This window comes from Carassius carassius, chromosome 19 (genome assembly GCF_963082965.1).
Source record: "Carassius carassius chromosome 19, fCarCar2.1, whole genome shotgun sequence".
NCBI classification, from domain to species: Eukaryota; Metazoa; Chordata; class Actinopteri; order Cypriniformes; family Cyprinidae; genus Carassius; species Carassius carassius.
Window position 1 is genome coordinate 3,153,003 of NC_081773.1, and position 25,094 is coordinate 3,178,096.

General features: G+C 35.3%; 1 protein-coding gene and 1 long non-coding RNA gene across 2 annotated transcripts in view; both read left to right on the plus strand.

Annotated features, from left to right (window-relative positions):
• Positions 1-3,815: 3,815 nt before the first annotated feature.
• Positions 3,816-5,654, plus strand: LOC132094640 (uncharacterized). The gene is made up of 2 exons (XR_009422365.1): positions 3,816-4,009; positions 5,397-5,654. It is a non-coding gene; the product is annotated as an uncharacterized LOC132094640 (long non-coding RNA).
• Positions 5,655-10,891: 5,237 nt separating this feature from the next.
• agps (alkylglycerone phosphate synthase) overlaps positions 10,892-25,094 on the plus strand; it is a 55,930-nt gene continuing 41,727 nt past the window's right edge. The window contains exons 1-5 of the mRNA XM_059499532.1: positions 10,892-11,150; positions 19,158-19,247; positions 21,374-21,464; positions 21,550-21,670; positions 22,759-22,833. Of these exons, the coding sequence (XP_059355515.1) occupies positions 10,987-11,150; positions 19,158-19,247; positions 21,374-21,464; positions 21,550-21,670; positions 22,759-22,833 (541 nt within the window). The 5' untranslated portion in view covers positions 10,892-10,986. The remainder of the gene's footprint in view (positions 11,151-19,157; positions 19,248-21,373; positions 21,465-21,549; positions 21,671-22,758; positions 22,834-25,094) is intronic.

Genomic DNA, 25,094 nt, shown 5'->3' on the forward strand with positions numbered 1-25,094 from the left:
ATTATTAATTTTTATTTGTTTACCAAACTGCTATATTGTTGCAGTTTTTAACAATTCTTTTATTGTGTGTTGTTGCAGTTATGATATATATATATATATATATATATATATATATATATATATATATATATATTTTATATACTGTTGCAGTTATGAACAAACTGAATCGGTATGTTGTTGCAGTTGTGATCTACAGTAATTTAAACCTTTGGGCTTATTTTTTTTACTGGAATATTGTTGCAGTTATGATCGTTTGTAATTATATTTTCTATACTATTGCAGTTATGGACAAATTATTGGAATATTGTTGCAGTTGTGCTATACTCTTTATACTGGTATATTGTTGCAGTTTTGAACAAAGAATATTAGTAAATTGCAGTTCTGAACAAACTATTGGTATATTCTTGCAGCTAGGTCAATAAATTATTAAAACACATTTTCGCACTCATGGCTGATTATTTGAAGTTAAAGTGTTCAAACTTTATGATAATTTAATGTTTTTTTTCTCAACTTTCCACAATATTTATGTAAAACATATTATTAAACATTAAAAGCTGAAGAAAATACAGAAAATCTCATGTAAAATTACAGCAAAAACTGTATTTTTGAATTACGGAAAATTACCGTTACTTAATGTGCCCGTTATTTAACGGTATTTTTCCGGCACCCCAGCTGCCGGAATTTTACCGTTTTTTTACTGGATTTTTTTTTACAGTGTATATCATCCTCTCAGAAGCAACCAACCCTACGAGACTTGTGACTTATCTACAGCAGCATCAATACATTTCGTCAGTTCCAGGTTCTGCTCTTTGGGCAGCAGCTAACTGCTCTCGACCTACCTTTAATGGCAGCTGCTGGATTTCCCTAGCAGTTTCAGCAGTTTGCAGGGGAGTAACTAACAGTTTGCCGTCGACCACATCAGCTGAGGAAGGCAAGAAGGATTCTGAAATATTAACTACATCATGCCTGAGCATGAGACACAGCACATGCCGGGAAAACAAAGGGAAAAGTTTTAGAGACATCATTTTTGGCTTCAATTTCAGGTTAAGCAGACACAATTGGATATGGGAAAACTTTTCCACCCACCAGGTCATTTCACAAAATCATGCTTACGCCCTCAAATTTATCCACCAGTTCCAATCTTGTCAACCAATCATGTCACCCCCAAAGTGTGTCTGACTGTCTATCTATCTATCTATCTATCTATCTATCTATCTATCTATCTATCTATCTATCTATCTATCTACAAAGCCGATTCCAAAAAAAGTTGTGAATAAAAACAATGCAATGATGCGGACATTTCAAATTTCAATATTTTATTCAGAAAATACAGCATAGATGACATCAAATATTTGAACTGAGAAAATTTATCATTTTAAGAGTAAAATAAGTTGATTTTAAATTTCATTGCATCAACACATCTCAAAAAAGTTGGGACAAGGCCATGTTTACCACGGTGTGGCATCCCCTCTTCTTTTTATAATAGTCTGCAAAAATCTGGGGACTGAGGAGACAAGTTGCTCAAGTTTAGGAATAGGAATTTTGTACAATTCTTGTCTAATACAGGCTTCTAGTTGCTCAACTGTCTTAGGTCTTCTTTGTCGCATCTTCCTCTATAACGTATCTCTATCTCTCTTTCTGTTTATCTGCCTCTCTGTCTGTTTCTCTATCTGTCTACCTTTATATCTGTCTGTCTGTCTGTCTCTCTATTTGACTCTGTCTATCTTTCTCTCTGTCTGTCTCTCTGTCTGTATATCTGTATGTCTCTCTATCTGTCTGCCTCTATATCTGTCTGTAAGTCTGTCTATCTGTCTATCTCTTTCTGTCTCTATATATGTCTGTCTGTCTGTCTGTCTGTCTCTATCTGTCTGTCTGTCTATATATCTGTCTGTCTCTCTGTGTCTGTATATCTGTATGTCTCTCTATCTGTCTGCCTTTATATCTGTCTGTAAGTCTGTCTATCTGTCTGTCTCTATATATGTCTGTCTATCTATCTGTCTGTCTGTCTGTCTGTCTGTCTCTCTATCTGTCTGTTTGCCTCTATATCAGTGCGTAAGTCTGTCTGTCTCTATATCTATCTGTCTGTCTGTCTGTCTGTCTGTCTGTCTCTCTGTCTGCCTCTATATCTGTCTGTCTGTTTGTCAATTCAATTCAATTCAATATTGCTTTATTGGCATGAATGTAAATTATACAATATTCCAATACTTAGTGTACATAAATAGAAAAAATACTAATAACAAAAAGTAAAATAAAAAATAACATCACAGTAAAGGAACTGATTGTTATAATATCTTAGAATATTAAACTGTAACAAATTATAATGTGTGAACATTTGATACCACAGTCATTAACTTACATAGAAATACACTAACATACTAACGATCACTGGTGCACAGTAGGGTCAGACACACTGAGGTCAAACACACGCACACACACGTTCACCTGCTGTCTCTCAGGCTGTGACACGTCCACACGTATCTCGCAGCCGGGTCAGGATCCGTCTCTGCTTTGTGTCTCTGACACTCTGAAAATAATCTTCACATTCATAATCTGATTTTAGAGTTCAATAGAATTGTAATTTACTTTGTGTTTTAGTTTCTTGATCCCAATGTTTCAGATATGTATTTTTAGATTGTTTGATAATTTGATTGATTTTGATGTTTGTGTGAGAAGCAGTGCTGGTTTGAGACTGGTTAGTGTTAGTAGAGTTAGTCAGGTTAGTAAGTCTCAGAACTAGCCGACTGAGTGGACTCTTTTCAGGGTTCAGTTCTTGGGTTTGTAGCGCTTTAAAATGTAGCGATTCTGTGGGACTTGATTTAAGATGCATCAAGAATTTGAGGGATATTTTATGCATATGTTTAATCAACGGAAATCTGCCTAATTCTGCCCTACATGCATTATTGGGTGTTTTTCTTTGTAATGTCTCTCTATCTGTTTGCCTCTGTCTGTCTGTCTGCCTCTATATCTGTTTGTCTATCTATCTATCTGTCTGTCTGTCTCTCTCTATCTGTCTCTCTATCTGTTTGCCTCTATATCTGTCTGTCTGTCTCTCTATATCTGTCTGCCTCTCTATCTGTCTGCCTCTATATCTGTCTGTTTGTCTATCTGTCTTTCTGCCTCAATATCTGTCTGTCTATCTGTCTGTCTGTCTGCCTCTATATTTGTGTGTCTGTCTATCTGTCTTTCTGCCTCTATATCTGTTTGTCTATCTGACTGCCTCTATATCCATCTGTCTATCTATCTATCTATCTATCTATCTATCTATCTATCTATCTATCTATCTATCTATCTATCTATCTATCTATCTATCTATCTATCTATCTATCTATCTATCTATCTATCTATCTATCTGTCTCTCTGTCTGTCTGCCTCAATGTCTGTCTGTCTATCTGTCAGTCTGGCTCTATATCTATCTGTCTGTCTGTCTGCCTCTATATTTTTGTGTCTGTCTGTCTGTCTTTCTGCCTCTATATCTGTCTATCTGTCAGTCTGCATCTATATCTATCTATCTATCTATCTATCTATCTATCTATCTATCTATCTATCTATCTATCTATCTATCTATCTATCTATCTATCTATCTATCTATCTATCTATCTATCTATCTATCTATCTATCTATCTATCTGTCTGTCTGTCTGTCTGTCTGTCTGTCGGTCTGTCTGTCTATATCAGGCGCTCTTATCCATTTCTTGTGAACCTCACTGTATCTCCAGAACTACTGTAACAGACTGGTATCTTCTGTAGCACACTGTAGTTTTCTCTCCTGAAGCTCGTACGTTATTGCGCGCGCACGATTGGCAGCTCCACGTCGACATTCTTCCAGCTGCTGCGCGGACGCGCACGCGGCGTGCAAGCTCTTCATCAACAGTTTGCACGAGCGTCATATGCTCAACCAACTAGTGAAAACCTCAGGGGCTTTGACAGAGACGACCACCGTGTTTAGATAGAGCGCTTCTTCTCTCAGTGCGCTTATTCAGTGTCGACTGTCTCGTGAGTTGCAGCAGCAGGTATGTTCTTTAACATTTTTTCCCTCTGGAAGTGTGCATTACACTCACAGATTGTGCGCGTATGCTTAGATAACACTGTCAGCCCGTCACTCATTGATATATTCAGCCACTGAAGCCTTAAAGTAACTTTGGCAAGATTGGAAAGTTTAACAAAGTAAATTAAAGATGGTAACTTTAATGCCTGCGTGGAGACATGCAAATGCATGACATATGGCATTCCCAGTTTCCCCTTTCTTCAGACTGTGACCTATCTTTCAGTTCATTGTGACATTTGATAAGTGTGTTAAGTTGAGATCTGTCCCATGATGTCAAACTCCTGGGATAGTTTTGATACAAGTAATGCACTCCTCCAAATTTGGACCCTTTTCGACACGTCAGCTGTTTTACGTATCGGCTGCCCCAATTACAGCTATGCAAACAGACCGACTGTAATAGTAAAGTCAATATATAAATCTTGTTTTCTTCTCCGTGTGTCAGTTTACCTTTATTTAATTTTACTTTTTTCTTGCATGCACTTAATTTGCATGGAAAATTATGTAAGTAGGCATCTGTTTCTGCATATGTAGGCCGCCATATGTGTTCCTCGTGGAGGCTGGTGAGGTGATTATATGCATGTGTGAATGAGAATTAGTCCAAGTTTCCAATTCTATGCATCTAATCTATCATCTTCTGTCGTCTTAAAGCCATTATGTAGCTACAGGAGTTCTGGCCTGCCTCTTTTCACTTACAGCTCCGAAATGCTTTGATCAGTCTCGCCATTCAACTATCATTATAAAGATGTATATATATAATATACAATTATAATTATAACTATTCTATGCTCCAAAAACAATCCCACCTACTTCAACTTAAAAAAACTGGCAAACTGGCTGTAAAAGTCAAGTCAGCGTTATTTGTTGTTGTTGTTGTTGTTGTTGTTTTTTTCCTATTATTTTTCATAAGATTCTCCATCTTAAAAAAAAAAAAAAAAGTGTGTGTGTGTATATATATATATATATATATATATACATATACTGACCTAAAATTATCAAGTTGAATCTCGTCCATCTTATTTCTTCAGTTCAACACAAAAGAAGATATTTTGAAGAATGTTGGTAGCCAAACAGTTGACGGTAGACCTTCCATAGTATATTAAAAACAAAATAAATACTATGGAAGTCAATGGCTATTCCAGCAATTGTTTGGTTCCCAACATTCTTCAGAATATCTTCTTTTGTGTGGAGCTGAAGAAAGAAACCAAATGATGACCATATTTTTACTTTTATTGGGTGAACTGTTCCTTTTAAATTAGTTGTTCAAGTTCAAGCTACGGAAAAACATATGTTACCAAGTCATATTGATGATATATATTTTTTACAGAGAAATGTTACATGTCTGTTTCTTTCAGAGGGTCGAGCTGAAGAGTTTCACAGAGAAAAAAAGAAAATTTGCAAGCAGCACTGTGGCTTTCCAAGTAAAGTTCTGTGATACACTCCGACTCTAATTGTTTGCAGTCAGTGCATTACAGAACTTTGTTTTGGGAGTTTAAATCTCAAGCCTGGAGTCAGTCCATCTGGATGAAGCTGTAACGCCCCTTGAAAACAGCAGTAAACTCCACATCCTGTCCCTCAAAAACATGCCCAAATAAATCACATCGTTATCATCATCTCCTGTCTTTACATGATCATTCCTCTAGCTTTAACTGCTAACGAATATGGGAAACAGGAGCGAACATCCTTTGAGTTTGGGGATCACAGATACACCACTGCATTAATGTGATATTTACATGATCCTTTTTCAGAATGTGTTCTCCGAGCGCTCAATTAGCATAGTGGAGGCTATACCACAACTGCTAAATATCTAAAAATAACCGTTGCACAGTAACACACCACTTTCCAATTAGGCATTCCATTCCGTAACCTCAGTAAACACAAAAAATGTGCCGTTTTCCATAGTTGTAAAAATGATACATCTCATATTTATGAGGGAAAGCACTTTAAATGGAGAGTTATGATGACATCATTAGATCCACAGGAGGCAGAGGAACCCAGGTCTGAGTTACTCTCACGGTCACATGACTCAAAAGGAGTGGGCTATCAGGCCTCACATGCGTCATCCATACTGTTTTTTTTTTTTTTTTTTTCGTTGAGAGGATAGATAATACATTTTATTGGCCCTTACAGAACAGATTTTTTTAGTCATAAATGTGTCTAAAACACTGCATTCTGAAATAGTATGCAAAGGATGCATCTGGGGAACAAAAGTGAGAAGTTTTGTTGAAGTGTATTTAAAGTAAATCTGTGACTGATTAGTCAAGCACCTAAAGATTGAAATGTCACAGATCCCGTTTAACCCATGAGGGTGCATAAGTTAAGAAAAATAATTTGTACACACACTGATGGACTGCTGAAATATGTCTCATTAAGTATGGTTTCTTAATGTGATCCTATCATGTACATTTCTGATCATTTCATACTCTTTCAGAGATTTATTTATTCAAAATTACTATCTTTGGCATTGAAGAGTTAACTATTTCTGAAGAACCCCTTTATGTTGAAGTGATTTATGGTTCTTCAAACCTGCAATATTTAAAGCTTCTTTATGGAACACACACAATAAATAAATTGTGGCAAATGTAGTTTGTTTTTGTTGCAAGTTGTACATTTAAACTGCTGTTTAGAATGTATTTTGACTACATTTGGATTACTTTTACGTTATTTTTGACCTGACTCGTTTATCACATTTGATTAGCATTACTGTGTAAAATAAATAAAAAAAATTATTTATATATATATATATATATATATATATATATATATATATATATATGTAAATGTATATGTATGTATGTATGTGCATTAAAGCTTTTCAAAGACATATAACATGGTTAAATGACTCACTGATTCATAAATAATTATATTATGAATAATATAATATAATATACACACACACATATATTCTACTAGAATATAATTTTTGAATTGTCATTTTAGAATGATTAAATATGTATTTAGAAAACACCTAAATGCTATCATATTAGCAATATATATATATATATATATATATATATATATATATATATATATATATATACACACAGTACAGTACAGACCAAAAGTTTGTTTGGAAACAATAATATTTTTAATGTTTTTGAAAGAAGTTTCTTCTGCTCATCAAGCCTGCATTTATTTGATCAAAAATACAGAAAAAACAGTAATATTGTGAAATATTATTACAACTTAAAATAATAGTTTTCTATTTGAATATACTTTAAAAAAATAATTTATTCCTGTGATGCAAAGCTGAATTTCCAGCATCATTACTCCAGCCTTCAGTGTCACATGTAACATCAGTCTATCACATGATCATTTAGAAATCATGCTAATATTCTGATTTATTATGAGTGTTGGAAACAGTTCTGCTGTCTAATATATTTGATCAATAAAAGGTTAAAAAGAACTGCATTTATTCAAAATAAAAACAAATTATAATAATATATATTCTAATAATATATCACTTTTTATCGATTTAACACATCCTTGCTGAATAAAAGTATTGATTTTATTAAAAAAAAAGAAAGAAAAAAGAAATTACTCACCCCAAATTACTGACCAGTAGTGTATATTGTTATTACAACATATTTATATTTTAAAAACATAGCTTCTTTTTTTTTTTTTTTACTTTTTATTCATCAAAGTATCCAAAAAATCATATCAGAATCATCATATTAGAATGATTTCTAAAGGATCATGTGATAATGATCCTAAAAATTCAGCTTTGAATCACAGAAATAAATGATCATTTAAAGTATAATACATTTATTTTTAATTGTAATAATATTTCACAATATTACCGTTTTTTCTGTATTTTTGATCAAATAAATGCAGGCTTGATGAGCAGAAGAAACTTCTTTCAAAAACATTAAAAATAGAAATGTTTCCAAACTTTTGGTCTGTACTGTATATATACACTCACCCGCCACTTTATTAGGTACACCTGTTCAATTGCTTGGTAATACAAATTGCTAATCAGTCAATCTCATGGCAGCAACTGTGATGCATTTAGGCATCTAGATGTGGTGTAGATGACTTGCTGAAGTTCAAACTGAGCATCAGAATGGGAAAGAAAGGGGATTTAAGTGACTTTGAACATGGAATAGTTGTTGGTGCCAGACAGGGCTGGTCTAAGTATTTCAAAAACTGGTGATGTCCTGGGATTTTCACGCACACCCATCTCTAGGGTTTACAGAGAATGGTCTGAAAAAGAGAAAATATACAGTGAGCATCAGTTGTGTGGATGAAAATGTCTTGTTGATGTCAGAGGAGAATGGGCAGACTGGTTAGAGATGATAGAAAGGAAACAGTATCTCAAATAACCACTTGTTACAACCAAGGTATGCAGAATACCATCTCTGAACGCACAACACGTTGAACCATGAAACAGATGGGCTACAGCAGCAGAAGACCACACCGGGTGCCGCTCCTGCCAGATTAAGAACAGGAAACAAAGGCTACAATTCACAAAGCTCACCAAAATTGGACAATATAAGATTGGAAAAACATTGCCTGGTCTGATGAGTCTCAATATCTGCTGCGACATTCAGATGGTAGGGTCAGAATTTGGCGTAAAGAACATGAAGGCATCCTGCTTTGTCTCAATGGTTCAGGCTGGTTTTGGTGTAATGGTACCATTTGAGCATCATTTAAACACCACAGCCTACCTGAGCATTGTTGCTGACCGTGTCCATTCCTTTTTGACTTCAGTGTATCCATCTTCTAATGGCTACATCCAGCAGGATAAAGCACCATGTCACAAAGCTCAAATCATCTCAGACTGGTTACTTGAAAATGACAATGAGTTCACTTTACTCAAATGGCCTCCACAGTCACCAGATCTCAATTCAATAGAGCAGCTTTGGGATGTGGTGGAATGGGAGATTCGCATCATGGATGTGAAGCCGAAAAATCTGCAGCAACTGCATGATGATATCATGTCAATATGGACCAAAATCTCTGAGGAATGTTTCCAACACCTTGTTGAATCAATTAAGACAGTTCTGAAGGCAAAAGGGGGTCCAACCCGGTACTAGCAAGGTGTATATAATAAAGTGGCCTGTGTGTGTGTGTGTGTATAAATACGTACATATGCATGTATGTAAATTATATATACACCCATACACAGGTGCATCTCAGCAAATTAGAATGTTGTGGACAAGTTCATTTATTTCAGTAATTGTGAAGTTGTGAAACTTGTGTATTAAATAAATTCAATGCACACAGACTGAAGTAGTTTAAGTCTTTGTTTTTTTAACTGTGATGATTTTGGCTCACATTTGACAAAAACCCACCAATTCACCATCTCAACAAATTAGAATACTTCATAAGACCAATAATAATAATAATAAAAACATTTAGTGAATTGTTGGCCTTCTGGAAAGTATGTTAATTTACTGTACATGTACTCAATATTTGGTAAGGGCTCCTTTAGCTTAAAATACTGCCATAGTTCGGTGTGGCATGGAGGTGATCAGTTTGTGGCACTGCTGAGGCGGTCTGTGAGCCCAGGTTTCTTTGACAGTGGCCTTCAGCTCATCTGCATTGTTTGGTCTCTTGTTTCTCATTTTCTTCTTGACAATACCTCATAGATTCTCTCTGGGGTTCAGGTCCGGTGAGTTTGCTGGCCAGTCAAGCACACCAACACCATGGTCATTTAACCAACTTTTGGTGCATTTGTCAGTGTGGGCAGGTGCCAAATCCTGCTGGAAAATGAAATCAGTATCTTCAAAAAACTAATCAGCAGAAGGAAGTATGAAGTGCTCCAAGAGTTCTTGGTAAACAGGTGCAGTTACTTTGGTTTTCAAAAAAACACAATGGACTAACACCAGCAGATGACATTGCAACCCAAATCATCACAGACTGTGGAAACTTAACACTGGACTTCAAGCAACTTGGGCTATGAGCTTCTCCACCTTTCCTCTAGACTCTATGACCTTGGTTTCCAAATGAAATACAAAACTTGCTCTCATCTGAAAAGATTACTTTGGACCACTGGGCAACAGTGCAGTTCTTCTTCTCCTTAGCCCAGGTAAGGCGCCTCTGACGTTGTCTATGGTTCAGAAGTGGCTTAACAAGAGGAAAACGACAACTGTAGCCAAAATACTAGACACTTCTGTGTGTGGTGGCTCTTGATGCCTTGACCCCAGCCTCAGTTCATTCCTTGTGAAGTTCACTCAAATTCTTGAATCGATTTCGCTTGACAATCCTCATAAGGCTGCAGCTCTCTCGGTTGGTTGTACATATTTTTCTTCCACACTTTTTCCTTCCACTCAACTTTCTGTTAAAATGCTTGGATACAGCACTCTGTGAACAGCCGGCTTCTTTGGCAATGAATGTTTGTGTCTTACCCTCCTTGTGAAGAGTATCAATGATTCTCTTCTGGACAACTGTTAGATCAGCAGTCTTCCCCATGATTATGTCTAGTGAACCAAACTGAGAGACCATTTTGAAGGCTCAGGAAACATTTGCAGGTGTTTTGAGTTGATTAGTTGATTGGCCTGTCACCATATTCTAATTTGTTGAGATGTTGAATTGGTGGGTTTTTGTTAAATGTGAGCCAAAATCATCACAATTAAAAGAACCAAAGACTTAAACTACTTCAGTCTGTGTGTGAACTGAATTCATTTAATAAACGAGTTTCACAATTTGAGTTGAATTACTGAATAAATTAACTTTTCCACGACATTATAATTTAGAAACATATTGTTTGTAAAAAGAAAGATATGATTGTTAAAGATAGTAATAGATACTGAAAAAGCGGTATCTACTAACAAAAAATAAACAGCATGGCTAGGATTTATTTGAAGGGAAATCTTCTGTATTCCAGTCAGTAAAATCGCACCGGAGCGCGCGGGGAGGGAGGCGGAGCGCGGTGCATGATGGGACGCGAGTGTAATCCCCATCAGCCGCCTACTAACCCCTGACAGCAAACACGGAAGCAGCATGGCGTCAAACAGCAGCAGCAGCGCACAGCAGAGACTCAGGATCATAGCAGGACACTTGCAGAAACGGTCAGAAGATGAAAACGCGGGCGTCGCTGCGCAGGAGTGTAAAGCCGAGGCGCCCCGGTCCGAGCCGAGCAGCACCACACCGGTACCGAGGAGGAGGTAGGTGCGAGTCAGCCTGTGTGCTGAGAGACCCGGCTCTTCACACAGACTCACAGATAAACACTGCGTTGCGATTAAACTGCAGGCGCGTCAAAGAGTAAAGCAACAGAGGATGATGCATTGTATCAGTGCGCGCGCTCCACAACTGGATCTAAACAAAGTGTCTCTTCATCCCGGAGGAGGCTGCGGTGGCGCGCGACATCTGCACTCTGATGGACACTTTCACATTATATTGTTTTCTCTTTACACAGTGCTTATTGCACCAGTTCAGTGACCAAATCAGTGTCTGCTGCTGGTTCCTCCAGAGCACATTAGAAACGCGCATCAGCCCTTAAAGCTATAGGTCACCCAAAAATAATGTCTGTCGTCATCTCATCAGCATCAAGTTAACGAGATTGAAGAACCAGGGCAGATTTTCAGTTAATAGCTTACATTTGGCTCTGTCCCTCACTCAAGGCTGTCAGAAGATTGGAAATATGTCACAGAAGTCATGTGGAGAGAGACATATGGTGCGTTGCTTGTTTGAAATATGTTCCATGCATAGAAACCCGTTTTGTTTAAGCTTTAGCTTTAATAAAGGTGACAGTCTTTCAGTTTGGGATCCTCAATATATATATAGAGCTTGCTTAGTGGTCTTACTAACTCTTAACTGATTTCCAACTCTTGAGTAATCTGCTAATAATTATTGATGAGCTCAGTCCTCTGTTTTCAGACATGTGCTTTCACTGGAAGGGATGGTGCTTCTGTAAATGGAAAGGGTGTTGGTTATTTCTGTCTGTCTATAGAGTCGACAGCACTAGCCCGAGGCTCTTCACTGCATCACTGTGATGTTTAATACACACTTCTGGTCAAGAATCTCCATGCTGCTTGCTTTCTTTGTCATTTCTTTGACAGCTTGTATCACTTTACTCTTATAATTTAGTGGATGGATTATTGGTCATGCAGTCTGTTGTTATAAACGTTATCTAATATGAGGTGATCTCCCCATAAGTTTTGTTTTGTAAGTCAGAAGTTAGTATGGCAGAGCTGTGCTCTGATTGGACGAGGGATGTGGTGGCCTGACTTTGTATTTGCTAAGAGTGAAAAATGTACTTCCTTCATGTGGAATGATAGCACTGTGCTGCCATCTAGTGCTGGACATTGAACGACCTTTAACCTACTGAGACCCAGCAGAAAGATTTTTCTGAACTTCTCAGTATGAACCCACCAAGGGCATAGATTTTTTTTTTATGTGTATTGTTATTGGATAATTTATTTCTTCCTATCTATCTATCTATCTATCTATCTATCTATCTATCTATCTATCTGGCAACATGCTTTAACTGATTACAAATTCAACATATACAAATATGAAAGAGACAACATTTAGACATTTATTTTAAGATTTTTACATTCCACCTTAATGCATTTTAATTTTTTTTCTAAAGGGAAACACATCTTTAAAACATTAAAGGCATTAATGTATAGCCTAACTTTACAAAACTGCTGTTTTTCTATACTGTTTCCTATTTTATTTTATTTTATTGATTGAATGGCATCCTCTTTACCTGATCACCTGCTCCTCCTCTCCCTCTGCTGACTTTTCTACCCTGCAGCTATATTTACCTCGAATCTGTTATAAAAACATGTTAAGAGATTATACACCTCATAACGTTATGAAATTTGTGTATAATCATAATCATCATTCATAAAATTCTAACATAGTAGAGATTATCAAAAGAAAGAAATTAAGTATTGAAACCGCCAGTAGGCGGCAGTGTTTCACTGTTTTAATGAGTTAGCCACTTAAATCGTTAATTCATCCAATTCGTTCAAAAGTCAGATTAATTTAGTAAGAAAACAAACACCGATGTGAATACTTTTGTCGTTGATAATTACAGACACTATTGAAAAATATACTAGCAAAACAGACAGCTGCTTTGGTAACTTGTTATACTGGTAGTTATAGCTAAATACATTGCAATGGATTAGCTAGCTAAAATATATGTGGTGTGTACTAACTATTACACAATATTCTCATACCTCATTCTCAGTACATGCTTTATTTTTTTTGCATCCCTCTCTGACCAGCAGTTAAATATAGTCCGCTGTGCAGCGCTTTCTTCATTTTTGGCGTTAGCATTAACCGTGTGCTCTCCCATTCAAACACCACTTTATTGTTTTGGTGAAAGTGCTACTCATTGGTTGGGCGTTACCAATCGGTTCAATGGAGGGGGAGTATTTTTTGTCTGATTTATTATGACATACTCATATTTGATTAGGAACAAAATTATTTTTACAAAATAAATGAATTCTATTTTTTCATATTATATTTTTCATTTGATCTACTGTGATTTTCATGTTGAAATATTAGGGGGGTTGTAACTGAACTGAATATTGTAACTGAATATTGGGGGGGTCCCCATCCCCCCCATAAACTACGCCCCTGGAACCCACACTTGCGGTCTTTGCACTTGACCACTTGCATGACATATTTCCTGTTTTTGGGCCAAGTGTTCAAATATGTATGAAGACCACAAAGGTCTGTCCAAATACCCACACTTGCAATCTTGGTCACTTGAGAGCAGATGCACACAACAGGAAGTGCGTGCACAAGACTGTCCCAGATCTTAAAAACACCAAAGCACGGTGCCCTTAATGCACACTCCCACTCTGGAATGGTACTCGAGTGTATCCCATCATGCATCATGTTCTGGAAATAAATGTAGAGACTTTTTAAAACATTTAAGAAAAAACAGGAAGTATTTAATCTGATAGTAGTGTATATCCAGTGTGGTGCATCGATAAGAAACCGCTGGCGTTTCTGTACGTGTTAAATATTTGATGTCAAACAGAATGGTAGATGTAAAGGTTGTTGAACTGCCAGTAGTCATTGGCAACATTTGCGTTTCAGCATTATCTCATCTTATACTGAAGGTGCTTAAAACATTTCCTCTTGATAGTGTGTGCCAGATGAACAAAACTGCTCAAAAATGTAACACTCTTTCTAACCTTTCACACAAAAAGAGAAATGAATAAACCTCGGGCTGAAGGAAGTGTCTCTGTACCTCACTCCCAATTCCTCTCAACACGGGACAGGAGAGGTGTTAGTGACTGGGAAAACAAAGTAACTTGCTTTACTCATTTAAAAAAGTAACAAATATTTTCTTGTAAATTTTTAAAGTAATGAGTTACTTTACTAGTTACTTGAAAAAAAGTAATCCGATTACGTAACTTGCATTACTTGTAATACGTTACTCTCAACTCTGCTCCTAAACATATGGGTTTATTCAATTCTTTAAATCGTTTAAAATGCTTTGAGATTAGGCCTAAACTGTGCAATGCAAGTCAGTGGCTACCATCAACTGTTTGAATATCAATATCAGAATAGCAATTTTGTGCTCAGCAGAAGAAAGAAACTTATGATAAAGGTGAATAGAAGACTGAATTTTATGGTAGGAATTAGAGGTGGACCGATGTATCGGTTTTGCTGATTAATCGGCACCGATAGTTGATTGCTGGAACAATCGGTTATCTGCAAAAATTCATGCCGATAGTTTTCCGGGGTTGCGTCCGTTGCTGGAGCGGCTGATAAGGCTCTGTTTTCATTATACAGTGCGAGAGCGGCCTCTAGTTTTTTAAACACTGAACTTCAAACTTATCTTATGTCTCATTGTTCTTTCTTGAAGTGAACTTGTGTCTGTTTTGTGAATAAATAAACTGTTTGGTATTTGGTAACAAAAAAAATTATGGTGAGAATAAATAAAACATTTCATAGGGCCCTAAAAATTTAATTTTTGTAAAACTTTTATTTAATTGATTTGAAAATGTATTTTGTAAAAAAGCACTATTTTAGTTTTTTAGTATCCATTTTAAAAACTATCGATTAATGAATTTGTATCGCCAGCAAAATCCAATATCGGTCGACCTCTAGTAAGAATAGTCTGCCTTGTCTTTTAGTTTACAACGCCTAACAAATCCTTAAAGTATTTTCCTGTACGATTTATAGCATAATATAGCATAAACACTGCTCTTTGCTGTTGAGAAGTCCTCATGAACATCTGTGTGTCCAGTGAGTTTGATGAGTGTTTTAGGTTTCTCAGAAGATCAGGAGCAGACCTGCATTCCTTTCTCTGATCACCCGCTCACGTGTTTCTGTATCCTGACTGTGTGTGTGTGTGTGTGTGTGTGTGTGTGTTTTGAGTCGAGTCCCACAGCAGGCACAGCGCTCCAGAGATCACAGCTGCTCTGAAGCCTGGAGCGATCATCGTGCGCTTCAGTTGGCTTGATAAGCAAATCATTGATCCACTATCGGCACACTTATTGTTACTCATGTGTAGAGGTTTGAGAAAGAGAAGAGAAGTGTGCTTTTATTTTTCTGAGTGATTGGCCATGCCTAAAGACCCGTTCAGATAATATCCTCACAACCAGTGCTGGGTAGATTCCTTACAAACTGTAATCTTAAATAAGGTAATATAAAGTACATTTTGGGTAATCAGAGTACTTTTAGATTACTTTTGAAATATCACATTTCTCACATTGATTTAAATAGCGTACCAAACTGATATAAAATATAAAGAGTAAGAAAATGTATCGCCCTCATTGTTATCAGCAATATGAAGTACATTAAACATTATATAGCATCAAGTTTTCCCAAACTGGGTTAATGAGTTTTATAAAAAGCTAAATTAATTAAATCATAAAAATGTTTAATTATTGTGTAAATAATATGTAATTATTTAGGCTAATCTATAAAAAAGTAACTGTAGTCTGGTTACAAATATCTTTAAATGTAATTTAATCTAAAAACAAGTAATTATTTTTTTTATCTGATTAGATTAGATTAGATGTTAATTACAAGCACTTAATTTTTGGAAAATGATTATGCAATCCAGATTAGATGTAATCAGTAACTATACCCAGCTCTGCATGTAATGGGGCTCGTAATTTAGGGAGAACTGATTAGATGTAAACAAAGACTTTTCTATACATATAGTGTGAGCAGTTTAACATAGCATTATTTCTGCTTATTTTATGTTATAGGCAGATTTGATATATTTTTGAAAGAACTCATTTATGCTTGTAAAGGCTGAATTTATTTGATGAGAAATACCATAAAACAGTAATCTTGTGACATATTATTCATTTTAATTTGACAAATTGAGCAGTGAAGTGTTAAGCTTGTTTAATCTTGGCAAAACAAAGTTTTCCAAATTCCCATTCCCATTTACCAACTCAAATTGTCACTTTTGTATATATCAATTCTGTGGCTCTTAAATGTGACGGATCGCTGTAGTGCCTCAGTTCAAGCGGCAGCTGAACTGATCGTCTTTTCATATGAACTTGCATGAAATAAACATGAATGAACATCAGAACACATTTTATTTCATCTGTGGAAAGACGTCAATACACAACATAATAACAGCAGTTCAAGTCCACCGAAGTTGATCTACGCTCCTGTCTGATTCTCTTGTCTGACAAGATGGAGTTATGATTGGTCAGATTGCCTGTCAATCAAGCTCTTTGCGAAGGGACAACAGCTTGTTGTTATCATTATTATTATTATTATTATTTAGAAATGTTGTAAAAAAAATTCTGTCTATATAAGTATTTTGTGAAAAGTGAATCATAATATATATTTATCTATTTATTTGTGCTGCCAAACGATTAATCGTGATTAATCGTGATTAACTACATCCGAAATAATTGTTTTTTGTTGTGTGTATACTAGTGTTGTCAAAAGACCCGGTACTTCGGTACCAAGTCGGTACTAAAAAAATTTAAATGTGACGGTACCAGGTTTCTTTAAGTACTGGTAGTACCGAGGTCCCGTTCAAACCCGGTTCAGCGCTATGATTTCCGCGAAGCAGAAAATGAGGACGGAATCTCAAAATCCAGTCATGAAAATGAAACTTACATTTTAATATGGACAGTCATGGAATTTGTCAAATTTAGCATAAATTAATCAAATCAAATCTCCATATGGACCAGTATCTGTAAATGTTAAGCCGCAAAAGTTGTTTGAAATATGAATCCGTGTTCTGCGCGTCTCTGTGTGAATTAATGAATGGCAGATGTGCGGGTTTGTTTACTACATAGACTGAAGCGCATGACGCTTGCATTAATTTCAGCATCTGAGCTTCAGAGTTCTCTCTCCATCAAGCGATCTGAACTTTTCAGTTCATCTCAATGGACGCACAGCGCACCTGTATTTGATGCTCTGTAAACTCTATGTGAAGGCGCATGACTCACCGTCGCTTTACTGATAGCGCTGTTTCTCACACATGCAAAGAAAGAGAGAGAGCGAGAGTCTTACCACGCTGAATCGACACGCTATATGTAAACTATTCTTTGTTGTCTTCTCCTGTCAAAATAATGGAGTTCATTTAGAATTATTCATATTCATTTTCGAACAAGCAGAAGACATACCGGTTTCTCCGGTAGTGGGCGGAGCTAATGCGCAAATGGCAATTTCATTGGCTGGCGCTGATCTCTTACCGTCCCTGTTTTGATTTCAGCAAATCATTTTGACCGAACGCAGACAACGTGATTAACATTCATGAACCCAGCAGCTCATCAATTCATAGTGCATTGTATATACATTAGTATGATAGTATAATTAGTAGTAGTATTATCTTTTAATAATAATTAATATGAATACTAATTAATATGATCTATTACTATTTTTTTACAGAAACCCTCAATGACCAAAAATATCTTAAGCATCACCACCAGTCTTAAGTTCAGTTAAAATGACAAATATGCATTCATTAGGCCTAAAAGTTAATTTTTACATAAAGGCATTGTGCTAGAAATATTACTATTATTTAGTAAAATGTATGTGATACTGCTACTACTGTTGAAAAAAATTATAAAACTTTATTTTTTAAAGAAATAAATCACAATATTTCTTCCATGTTTTAATTTTATAGCAAATCCCCTTTATTTACCAAAAATAAAATGTGTTTAAATTTCATAAATTAAAAGACAAATTAAATTTGGGTGAAACTTGTTTACTGTTTTTCATAATTATATAACTTGTAGAAAAACTTTAAACACAATTGTAAATAAGTATAAAGAATGGCATTGGTTTTATTTTTAGTACTTTTGCTTAAAAAGTTACTTTTTTTAAATTAGCATATTTTTGTGTTTTGCTTTGGTACCGAAATTGGTACCGAGAACCGTGGATTTTCACTGGTATCGGTACAAAATACTGAAATTTTGGTACCGTGACAACACTAGTGTATACTGTGTATATTCATTAGGTTTATATATAAATACACACACATGACAGCACTAATATATATATATATATATATATATATATATATATATATATATATATATATATATATATATATATATATATTATATATATATACACATATACATATACAAACACATATATATATATATATATATGTGTGTGTATATGTATATGTGTATATATATATATATATATATATATATATATATATATATATATATATATATATATATATATATATATGTATATATATGTATATGTGTATATGTGTGTATTTATATATATGTATGTGTGTGTGTGTGTGTATATATATATATTTTAAAACAATTTATTGTTCACTACCTCATGGTGGTGTGTGCAGGGGGAGGAAAGCTGCTCAAAAATGTGACACAAGAAGCACTTAAAAGCAGGTTTTTGTATTTGTGAAGTTTGGAGCACTTTCCTGCAGTGCCTCAGATAGATCAAGAAAACAGGTCTCTTGCTGTAACTGCTGTTGACTCTTTCAAAACCTTTCTTATCTGAAGGTCTGTCCTTCTGGTCTCAGCAGAAGTGAATGTCTGTTATCATACAGACCTTTCAGCATAAGGACTGGAGCGCTTTATATCTGCAGGACATTATACTGGCCCCTAAAATTAAATTAAATTAAAGATGATGGTTGTACATCAGTGAGTTTTCTTTGCTGTTGGCTGTTATAAAACAGCATATAAACTCGGTCTCTCTCTGTGTCTCTCTGTCTCTCTCTCTCTCTCTCTCTCTCTCAGACAGGAGATCATGAAGTGGAATGGTTGGGGTTACAGTGATTCGAGGTTCCTCTTCAATAAAAAAGGTCAAGCAGAGTTCACGGGGAAACGGTGAGTATGACACCCGTTAGACTCAGAACAGACTTATGCACTAATTCAAGGGGAAACCTGTGGATTTCAACATTTTATAAATAAATATAAATATTATACAATAAATGTGTTAGTCTGAGCTGACAGCACTGCAATCTTAAAGTGAAAAATTCTGTCCTTTTTTATTTTTTATAATTTTTTTACTCAGCCTTATGTCTGTATGACTTCCTTTCTTCTGTTGAATTATACAAGAAAAAAACATTTTGTCTTAATGTTTTTTCATTGTTTTGGACCCCACTTTTTTTTCTTTTTTTGTATGGACAACAGCATTCTTTTAAATTATTATTATACCACTTATCCTGGACAAACATGGAAAGAAGATATTGCAAACTGTTCAAAATGTTGAACAAGTGTATATAAAGTATACCATTAGAGCTTGTAAATGGTTATATATTAATGGCCATTAACATGTATAACCATTATCCATGTATTATACATTTAAAATCAATAAGTTTAATTAACAATAATTTCTGCAGCTCATTTTGTGTGAAGTACTCTGTATTTGTACATTTGTCTACAGTTTGGGATCAGTAAGATTTTTAATGTTTTTTTTTTTTTTTAAAAAAGTTTCTTCTGCTCATCAAGGTTGTATCTATTTAATCAAAAATACAGAAAAAAATGTAAATTTGTGAAATATTATTGCAATTAAAAATAACTGATTTCTATTTTTATATACTCAAAATACAATTTATTTCTGTGATGCAGTGCTGAATTTTCAGCATCATTACAGTCTTCAATGTCATTTTAATATGCTGATTTATTATCAGAACTGGAAACAGTTGTGCTGCTTAATATTGTTTTGGGACCTGTGATACTTTTGTCAGGATTCTTTGAAAAACTTTACAATAAAAAATACTATTAAAAAATATTTTTTTCTTTTCTTTTTTTTTTTTTTTAAGAAACTAATACTTGTATTCTGCAAGAATGCGCTAACTGGATATAAAGTGATAGTAAAGACTTAGATTATTAGAAAATATTTCTATTTTGAATAAATGCTGTAATGCTGTTCTCTTTAACTTTTTAATCATCAAAGAAAAAAGTATCGCAGGTTCCAAAAAATAAATACGAAGCAGCACAACTGTTTAAAACACTGATAATAAATCAGCATAAATCAGCCTATTAGTATGAATCAATTTCTGAAGATCATTTGACACTGAAGACTGGAGTAATGATGTTGAATATACAACACTGCATCACAGAACACCCAAACTTTTGAACGGCAGTGTAAATCTGCACATTAAATGCACATTTCAAATATGCCATTCTCCTTTAAACTCAGATTTAATTCTTTATTTTGAACAAACATTGCACCCTGCACACAGTACTCCTCACAAGTGCATGAATGTAAATGCGTCTAGCTATGCAAGGTCAATTTTGGGCACCTCTGCATAGAGGACATTAGCATAAACAGCCTCTCACACAGAGTTTATGTTCCTACAGACACACGCAGTCAGTCACAGAGTGTGTCCTTTTCTGTGTAATCATACAGACACTGTGGTGCTGCTTAATCTGACACACACCTGAAGACATGCTGATGCTTCCATATTTCACCATAACACATACAAGGCATGTCATAATAAATGTGTGTGTGAATAGAAATATATATTAAGGTTTGGTAGGAGCTGTCAGCTCCTCTGTGTTGAGGACTAGATGCAGTTTTGGTGGTTCAGTGTGGTGTGCTCATGCCATCTTGTGTCTGGAATCTGCTGCTTCTCAACACCAGGGTCCTGTGCATACACTCAGCCAAATTGTTCAGACTGTGTCAGATGCCAAGGAGTAATCAGAATACAATACAATCCAATACAAATAAGACCAGGCTGCCCTTTCATAACTGATTAAAAAAACATAGATGACCAACTTTTTAAGACTAGTCTTAACAGTTTGTCCAAGGTCTCATCTGACAATATTAGATAAGAGGGTGAGATTTAATCGATTGAATGAGTCATTAATGTATACAACTGAGTTGAATTAAGAACAAAACATGAGATGTTTTACAGGAATCTTTAGGTTGTGACGGTAATTAAACCGCTTGACTGGATCTGTGTGTGTGTGTGTGTGTGTGTGTGTGTGTGTGTCGATGGTTTCAGGTATCGGTTGAGTGGGTTGATTTTGCCGAGTCTGAAGGAATGGTTTGAGGGAACGTTTGGAGCCAATTTACAGCACAGATCTCCTGCTACAGTAAGACAAGTGTGATGTATTGGACCTGCTGTTTATCGGACTCTTTTGTGTGTGTGTGTAACATGGTGTGTGTGTCGTCCTTCAGCCCAGTCTGAATTTGAGCGCAGTCGCTCCTCCTAACCTGAACCAGCCCTTCGTGGAGGATCTGAAAGCAGCGGGTCTGTCCGTGTCACATGACCCAGAGGACCGGGTTTTCCGAGCTCATGGTACAGAGCTGCCATCTTTGTGTTTGGCAGAAAGTTTTCAAATATTTTTGGTTTCATTTATTCATGTTTTACTTCATGTTTCACCCATGGGAAATTTGTTTCATAAAGAAATGGAACCTTATTTATTTTTTTTTTTTCATTGAATATGACAATGCAAAAATTATAATAAATAAGTTTACTTTTAAAATAGAGTTTGTAAAAAATATATTTTTTTATTTTTATTTGATCAAAACACTTTGCTCTTTAGTTTATTTATGAAAATAAATCATTTAATGTATTATTCCTATAGTTCAAAAGTTTGGGGTCAGGAAGATTAATTAAATTTTTTTATGTTTTTGAAAGAAGTCTCCTATATAATCACCAAAGCGACATTTATTTACAAAAATACAGTGAAATACAAATATGCAATTTAAAATAAGTGTTTTCTATTTTAATGTATTTTGAAATGTTATTTATTATCTGTGACGCAAAGCTGAATTTTCAGCATAACTACTTTGATGCCCAAGAATTATTATCAATGTTGAAAACTATTGTGCTGCTTCATATTTTTGTGGAAACCATGATTTTATTTTTGTTTATTTTTTTTTAAATAGGATTTTTTTTTTGATAAATAAAGTTCAAAAGATCAAAGTTATTTGAAACAGAAATTATTAACTCTCTTTTTAGTCACTTTTGATCAAGTTAGTTAATCCTTGGTGAATAAAAAAGTATCAGTTTCTTATAATATAATCATACCTGGCCAAAACTTATCAATGGTGATATGTGTATTAAGAGGTTACAGTATTACCTGAAATCTTACTGGGTACCTCAAGTAAATAAAATGGACCATATGTGTTCTTATTGCAAAAAAGATTGGGAACACATTTTTCCATTTATTTGGGTGCTAAAAATTGTGGGTTAAATTCCCAGAGAACACACACACTGGTAAAAAAAATAAAACAAAATGTATAGCCTGAATGCACTTTAAGTAGCTTTGGATAAAAGCGTCTGCTATATGCATAAATGTAAATGTCTTGTCTAGTACTTCACTAGTATGGTCAAGCTGGATCGGATGTCTTTCTGAAAGTGTTTTGTCTTGTCCTCCTCAGGTCACTGCCTGCATGAGGTCTTTGCCCTGCGCGAGGGGAGGATAGGACGGGTTCCTGACATGGTCATCTGGCCGAGTGAGTGACTGCAAAGGGTTAAGCATCAGTGGCTGAGTGCTGATTCATATTCATGAGAAACCGCTTTAATTAGAGGCCATCCCGTGATACTCTCTCTGATTGGTGGAGCCCTGACTGCACCCATTTCACTCTCTCTGATTGATGGCTGAGCTTTGATTACCCAAGCGGCCAGCAAATCATCTGCCTCCCCATTATACGCCTCCTTCACCTCAACGCTTCTCCAGTCATACAGGAGAATATCCTGTAACCATCACAGTCTCCTTCTGAACACCTTCTGCGCTCCTCACACACACACGAGAAATGTTTGTTTTTCATGATCTTTAAGAAATGTGAATTTGAAATAGCTTTTATTCACTGTCCAGTCACATCCCAGTGAATAAAATCATGTTCCAGTTTACATTATTTCCAACTGAATACTCTCTTTCACTAAGAAATGTTTGTAAACGGTAAGTACAGGTCTGAGGTTCGGTTCACTGTATTATTGTGTGGGATGTTTAGTGGGCAGTCAGATGTGCTCCAGTGACTCAGTGCTAGATACTGATCCACTTATCTGGAGGTAAAAGATATTGAGGGGCTTTTTCCCCCGTTACAGAACAAATATGTTCTGCAGTTGTGCAGAACTTTTCAAAAGTTTGGAACAGAAATCTTTTGGAACATTATAATGTGTTAACTGTTTCAATAAATGCTAGGGATGTAACAATTAACCGTGAGCCGGTTGAAAGTCGATTCAAATATGTGATTTGAAATTGAGATGCTAAACAAATCACAATTCAGTTAGGGGTATGAGTTTATATGAATGTATGTCTGAGGGGAACTTACTGTCTTTAGATGATGTTTAGATGATGTTTTTTCTTTTCATATTGCCTCTGTATAAAGCATATTAAAGTTAATAAGTGCAGCGCTGCTTCGTTTACAGCGTAACCAGGGAAACGCTTTAAGCACCTCCTGCTGCAGTGTTCTAAGCGCTTCGTTTACAGCGTAACCAAGGAAACGCTTTAAGCACCTCCTGCTGCAGTGTTCTAAGCGCTTCGTTTACAGCGTAACCAAGGAAACGCTTTAAGCACCTCCTGCTGCAGTGTTCTAAGCGCTTCGTTTACAGTGTAACCAAGGAAACGCTTTAAGCGCCTCCTGCTGCAGTGTTCTAAGCGCTTTGTTTACAGCGTAACCAAGGAAATGCTTTAAGCGGCGCCTGCGGCAATGTTCAGAAGCGCTTCGTTTACAGCGTAACCACAGAAACGCTTTAAGCACCTCCTGCTGCAGTGTTCAGAAGCGCTTCGTTTACAGCGTAACCAAGGAAACGCTTTAAGCGCCACCTGCTGGCAGAGAGTGATTCTGCGTCTCGTTCAACTCGTCTGCGGTTTGTTTCATGCTGATATTTTTTATTTATAGTTTCACAAAACTTAAGTAAAATCATTCGGTTTTTGCTTCAAATTTCGAAATTATACAATCTAATTTAAATTAAAAACTGCTCATGTATGTAGCCTCTTTGTTTGGATCATGAATAAAATGCAGTGGTTGCCTCTAATATTAAATGGAAATATCACATTATTTATTTGATTTAGGCTTGTTTTAAAATTTCTGTATAGTTTAGTTATTTACATTTTAAGTTTTTTTTATTTAGCAGACACTTTTATCTCAAGCTACTTACAAATGAGGACAATAGAAGCAATCAAAAAAACTAAAAGAACAATAATATGCAAGTGCTATATTAGTGTATTATTATAGTGTTATATTTCAATTTCACAAAGAAAAGTGCAGCATTTTGTCCAAGCAATAATGAAAGGACACATTTAATTTATAATTTGTTTTAAATCTTATTAAAAAAAATTGAATCGTGAAATCAAAATCGTGAATCGAATCATAAGTTGAGTGAATCATTACATCCCTAATAAATGCTGTTCTTTTGAACTTTTTACTCTCTAAAGAATCCTGAAAAAACGTATCATAGTTTCTGCAGAAATATGAAGCAGCACAATTGTTTTTCGACACTGATAATAATAATAAATGTTTGAGATGTAATCAGTATATCAGAATGATTTTTGAAGCATCATGTGACACTGAAGACTGGGGAAATGAATTTGAAAATTCAGCTTTGCATCACAGGAATAAATTATACTTTAAAATATATTAAAATATAAAACGGTCATTTTAAATTACTATATTATTACACAATAACTACTTTTATTTATAAATAAAAATAAATGCATTCTTGGTGAGCATAAGATAGCTTTCAAATACATTCAAACACAAGTCTTGAACAG